At 49.2% G+C, this 5,123-nt stretch overlaps 1 protein-coding gene across 3 annotated transcripts; it reads right to left on the bottom strand.

Moving 5' to 3' along the window:
- Positions 1-746: 746 nt before the first annotated feature.
- C1H7orf25 (chromosome 1 C7orf25 homolog) lies at positions 747-4,552 on the bottom strand. Of its 3 annotated transcripts, none has more exons than XM_058808953.1 (2): positions 4,451-4,552; positions 747-2,324 (listed from the first exon to the last, which is right to left on the bottom strand). In XM_058808953.1, the coding sequence occupies exon 2, from the start codon at positions 2,306-2,308 to the stop codon at positions 1,040-1,042; it is 1,269 nt and encodes a 422-aa protein (XP_058664936.1). In that variant the 5' UTR covers positions 2,309-2,324; positions 4,451-4,552; the 3' UTR covers positions 747-1,039. The 3 variants fall into 3 exon arrangements, with proteins under 3 accessions (XP_058664936.1, XP_058664951.1, XP_058664943.1); XM_058808968.1 differs by having other exon boundaries at positions 4,447-4,489; XM_058808960.1 differs by lacking the exon at positions 4,451-4,552 and adding an exon at positions 4,028-4,088.
- Between the last annotated feature and the right edge of the window lie 571 nt (positions 4,553-5,123).

Genomic DNA, 5,123 nt, shown 5'->3' with positions numbered 1-5,123 from the left:
AGAAAAAAAATACAGCAGAAGAAATAGTTGTTTATTCTACACTTGGAATAAAAAGAGCAATTACAGCACCAGCGAAAAGGCTTCCCTCTACTACAGAGCAAACTAGGATTTAAGAACATGCCCTGCAAATCTCCTCCATCACTCCAACACTGAAGGACCTCACTGAGGCTTTGTAATTCAGATGCAAAAAAGCCAAGTTCAAGATCACCATGAGTCCTCAGCAAAGAGCATGCTAATATCAAAAACTACCTGGGTCCTGGCTCAGTCTAGGATTCTGCTATCTGAAGCTTTGAGCTGGGCTTTACAACCAGCAAGACTTTGCTGGACAAAGGCTAAGAGAAAAGTGAAGTGGATGTGCCACCTTGGTCTGCTACCACTGGCTGTCCAGTTCAGCCCAAGAGCAACAACATATTAATGCAAATCAACTCCAACTGATTTTTCCAGGAATTTTAAAGATGTTGCCTAATTCAGCCTAACCCTGGTATACACATAGAGGTTGCTTTCAATAAGACAAGGAAGGCTTAAGTTGGTTTCTATTCATGGCTACTTTTCACATCTTCACGAAACACCACACTCCCAAAAAGGCATAAGTCTCTGCACAAGGTCCCCCTGAACCAACCAAAACCAACGTTGGATGGAATAGGGGAAAGAAAGATATAAGTTCCATGGAAGTCAAGCCCAAAGTTCATCTAAGATGACGAATTTTACCTCTCTGAGGAGGACAAAAATAACAAGACCTCAGTAACTTGTGCTTTAACTGAACTTTTTAATGGGGATGGATACAATTAATGCATTGTAAGCCAGTTAAAAATTTTCATTGACTTGTTATTACTTTAGTGAATAAATTAATGGTCAGCTGGACAAAAAATAACCTCAAGGAAGTAGCAAAAATATTACAAATCCCTTGAAGAGCTCTTCCATTGCTAGTTGCTGTCACTATTGATACACACCCAAAACTGTATTGCTATGACTCTTCTGCTTCTCCAAATGCCTCCACTGCAGTAGCTGCAGTATTTTCCATTGCAACTCATTAAATGAGTTACACTCCGTTATCAGATGGGCAGCGCTTTGGTAGAGGTGTGGCTAAAGATTCTTTGCTTTCTGTCAGTGCTCGTGGCTGATGGACGAAAACACTGAACCTGACTCCTTGGTTTGCTGCTGCCCTCACAAACCCACTATTTGCAGTCATGGTGATGGCTTTCAAAGTGTCTCCTGTGCCAAAAATGGCTAAAGAGCGGCTGTTGATTTTTGAACTAGCCACGAGTCCTAAGGCACGGTCCGAAGGCTGATCTGGCACCACGTTAATTCTTTTAACAAGCAATGCAGCTCGCTCTTTCTCTCCAGGTCCTCCCAGCGTTTCCAAGATGGACTGGAAATCTCTGACAGCAGATTCACAGGCAAAGAGCTCTTTTCCTTCCATGAACTCCTTCAGCTGAGGCAGGACTCTCTCTCTTCTTTCTTGGGCTGCTTGTTCTGTCAGCACTTTTTCCTTGAAGACAAAGTAGCAGCCACCATAGCTCAGCGCAGAGACGTAGGTTATTAAGGTAGTGATGTCCAAATTAACTCTATTGCAGACGTTTACTTTAATCTGGGTAGGGAAAGCAATGCTGGCCACTAAATTCTCCCGGTCTACTCTTGTCACCTGCAGGAGTTCAGAGCCTTCTTCATCTGATTCACTGCTGTCAAGGTGCTCGTTTTCTGCAGATGGTTCCACCAGTGAGTTCACAGCAACAACATCTCCTCTCACAGATATCCCCATCTCCTTGAGCCTCTCTGCCATAGGACTGGACACGCTGTTGTAGAATGCAAAGATGATGTGGGGATTGCTGTACTCCACGGGCTGCTGACGGCTTGCTTGCAGGAAGTCCTCTGCCTGCTCAATGACACTTTTGTCACCATACTGGCCCCTTCCCAGCCAGATGTTATGCAGGGCCTCAGCTTTGCGACCGATGGCCTTCACCCACGTGTGACCTCCGTTTGCAACGACATCTACCACCAGTGTCTGCTTGTCTCCAAACCTGTCCTCGTAAGCAAAGACGTGGAGGACACTGACAACATCCTCCAGGTTCTCTGCTGACTGAATAATGGCTTGGAGGTGGGTAAGGTTTGTACTCTGCAGATGGGATTCTTTAATGGCCACTTTCCCTGCTTCCACCTTGTGTAAGAAATTTAGCTCTGCCTTCAGTTTGCTACAGAGCTTTGCCCCACCTTCTATTCTCCTTTTCTGGGACTTGGAAAGGGCTTCCGCTCTCTTAATCAAGTCTTTGGCAACAGCAATTCTTTCACAAAGCAGTGACTGCACAGACATGTTGGAAACATTATTCCTGTCAAGTGAGAACAAAGAGTGTTATTGCATGGCCAAGAATAAAAACAGTCTAAAGAGTTCTTTCTAATAGTATACACTGCAGCCTTGCAGTAGACTTAAGTGCAATAGGTATTGTAAAGCACAAGGACTGGATCTTCAACACAAAGTCCCAGTGATGAGTTCAATACCTTTCCTTCACCTTCAGAAATTTAAGCCTCAGAAGACACCAGTTCTCAGCAAGGTAGCATCAAATCTACACACAGACCTTGCAAGCTTGTGGTTTCCCCCCACCTGCTACATAAGAGATCTTCACTCAGCCAGTCACTTAGAGGGATGTTAACCCTCACAACTCATTTGCAAAAGCTGCCATCCAGAGCAAAATCAGAAAAACAGTTAATGCCATAAGCAAATCTTGTCTCTCTCTCTCTCATCACACTTACCATTAAAATTAAAAGCTACCCAACATGCTTACACAGACCCAGCTTTGAACCTGCACTGTTCAACTCAGTGCATGAACCCCTCAGAGGGTGGTGAAGCACTGGGACAGGTTGCCCAGAGAAGTTGTGGATGCCTCATCCCTGGAGTGGTAAAAGTCAAAGTCAGGTTGGAGCAACCTGGTGCAGTAGAAGCCACCATAGTAAAAGGTGTCCCAGCACACAGCAGGGGAGTTGCAACTAGATGATCTTTAATGTCCCTTCCAACCCAAACCATCATATGTTTCTATTACACAGCCTCATGACAGACTATGATTTGTAGTTCTACTACCAGGAGAATCTCTATGCTAAAATTGCTATGTTTTCTAATTCTACTAAGAGATTTACTGGGTTGCAACTGATAAATCTATTTTTCCACATCTATATTACTTCAGCAGGCCTTCCTTAAGGAAAGTATGATTGGAATTCTTTTACTGAATATGTGCTGTCTTTGAAAATGTAGGATTCATACTACACCAAACAATAGCATATTTAAGACAGTAACCACTATGAATAGTAAAATAAATAAATTTTGACTCCTGACTACAACTATAAACACTGTAATTCTTCCTATAATTCTTACCTAACTCGCATGTTGAAGTAAACTGGTATTAAAGGACAAGATAAATGAAACTCCAAATGAAAAGGAGCAACAAGACATAGCCAGGTCCTACAACAGGCTCTACCAGGACAACTCAGTGGCCTGCTTTCAAACAGTGGCCTGCCTTCAAACAGTGGGCTGCCTTCAAGCAGTGGGCTGCCTTCAAGCAGTGGGCTGCCTTCAAACAGTGGGCTTCCCTGGCCCTATGGCCAAGTGGAAACGGCCAGCATTGACTGCTACTGGCCTGGTCCCTATCCAGCATCAGCAACATCTCCACCTGCTTCTTCATGGCCAAGATTCCTGATGCCTTCCAAGGTGACGTACTCACGCTCTTCACAGTCCCAGCAGGCCAGAAAAATCAGCCTTTCCCCCTCGAAGTCTTTGCCACTGCCACAAGCTTATCCTTGAATGTGATGCAATGAGTAAAACCTCATGATTAGTAACTGGTCACCTCTCCCCACAGCAGCTACAACTCCTAGACACACACACAAACACAGACACACAGACACACACACACAGACACACACACGCTTCAACGCAGAGCACACATAAATCAAGGGCTGCAGTGACACTAAAACCACAGACGCAAATACTTATTCAGCACAACTACTGGGCAGTAGCTCCATTATCAACCACAAGGTCACACACCGTCCCGTGCCTTCGCCCCAGGGCCCGATCTCCCCTGGGCGGGGATCGGGGCCCCGGCCGACCCTCCCGCCCGCGGCCCGGCCCGGCGCGGCCCGCTCCTCCTCTCCCTCCTCTCCGCCATCACGTGTTCGCCGCGCCGGGGAGGCCGCGCCGCCATCTCGGGTGAGGGCACGGCGCCCTCAGCGCTCGCCCCAGCCCGGCTCGGCCCGCCGGCCGCCCCCAGCCTCGCCCTCCGCCCACACGCCGGCTCCGGCGGAGCGGGCGGGTGGGGACACGGCCCCTGTCACTCCTGTTCTTCCCCCGTCCCCCGGTCACTGCCGGGACGCGATGTGCTTGGGCCCGCCTCGCCTCTCCGGGAGCTCCCGGCCCCGCTCCGTCCCCCGGGACCGCCGCTTTTCGCCAGCCCCCGCAGCCCGTACTCACAGCCCGGCGGCCACAGCCCTCGGCCCGGGCTGGCGTGGCGTGGCGCGGCCCAGCCCGGCACCTCCCCCGGGGCCGCCGGGCGGGGACAGCCGCACCACCCGCCTCGCTCCGACGGCCCCAGCCCGCCCGGCCTGGCGCTGCTCCCCGCCGTGCCCGCGGCTTATCGCGGAAACCCTTCAAGGGCGAAATGCATTACATCAGGTCAGACGCAATCTCAGAATATTCTTGGTTGGAAGGAACTCACAAGGATCGTTGCGTCCAACTCCTGGTCCTGCCCAGGACAGCCACAAGCGTCACACCGTGTTCCTGAGAGTATAGTCTAAAAACCACTTGAACTGTGTCAGGCGTCGTGTTGGGGAGTCTGTTCCACTGCCCAACCACCCACTGTGTGAAGAACTTTTTTCTAATATCTAACCTAAATCTCCCATGACACAGCTCTAGGCCAGTCCCTCGACCCTGTCCCCTGGTCACCACAGAGAAGAGGTCAGTGCCCCTCTTCCCCTCATGAGAAAGTTGCAATTGCAACGAGGTCTCCCCTCAGTGTCCTCCAGATTGAACAGACCAAGTGACCTCAGGTGCTCCTCATACAGCTTCCCCTCAAGGCCCTTCACCATATGTTGCCCCTCTTTAGATGCTCTTTAGTAGCTTTGTATCTTATAGTGTGATGCCTGGA

Source organism: Ammospiza caudacuta, chromosome 1 (assembly GCF_027887145.1).
Source record: "Ammospiza caudacuta isolate bAmmCau1 chromosome 1, bAmmCau1.pri, whole genome shotgun sequence".
Taxonomy (NCBI): Eukaryota; Metazoa; Chordata; class Aves; order Passeriformes; family Passerellidae; genus Ammospiza; species Ammospiza caudacuta.
The sequence above is the reverse complement of the archived record's forward strand: the minus strand, read 5'-3'. Positions and strand labels throughout refer to the sequence as shown.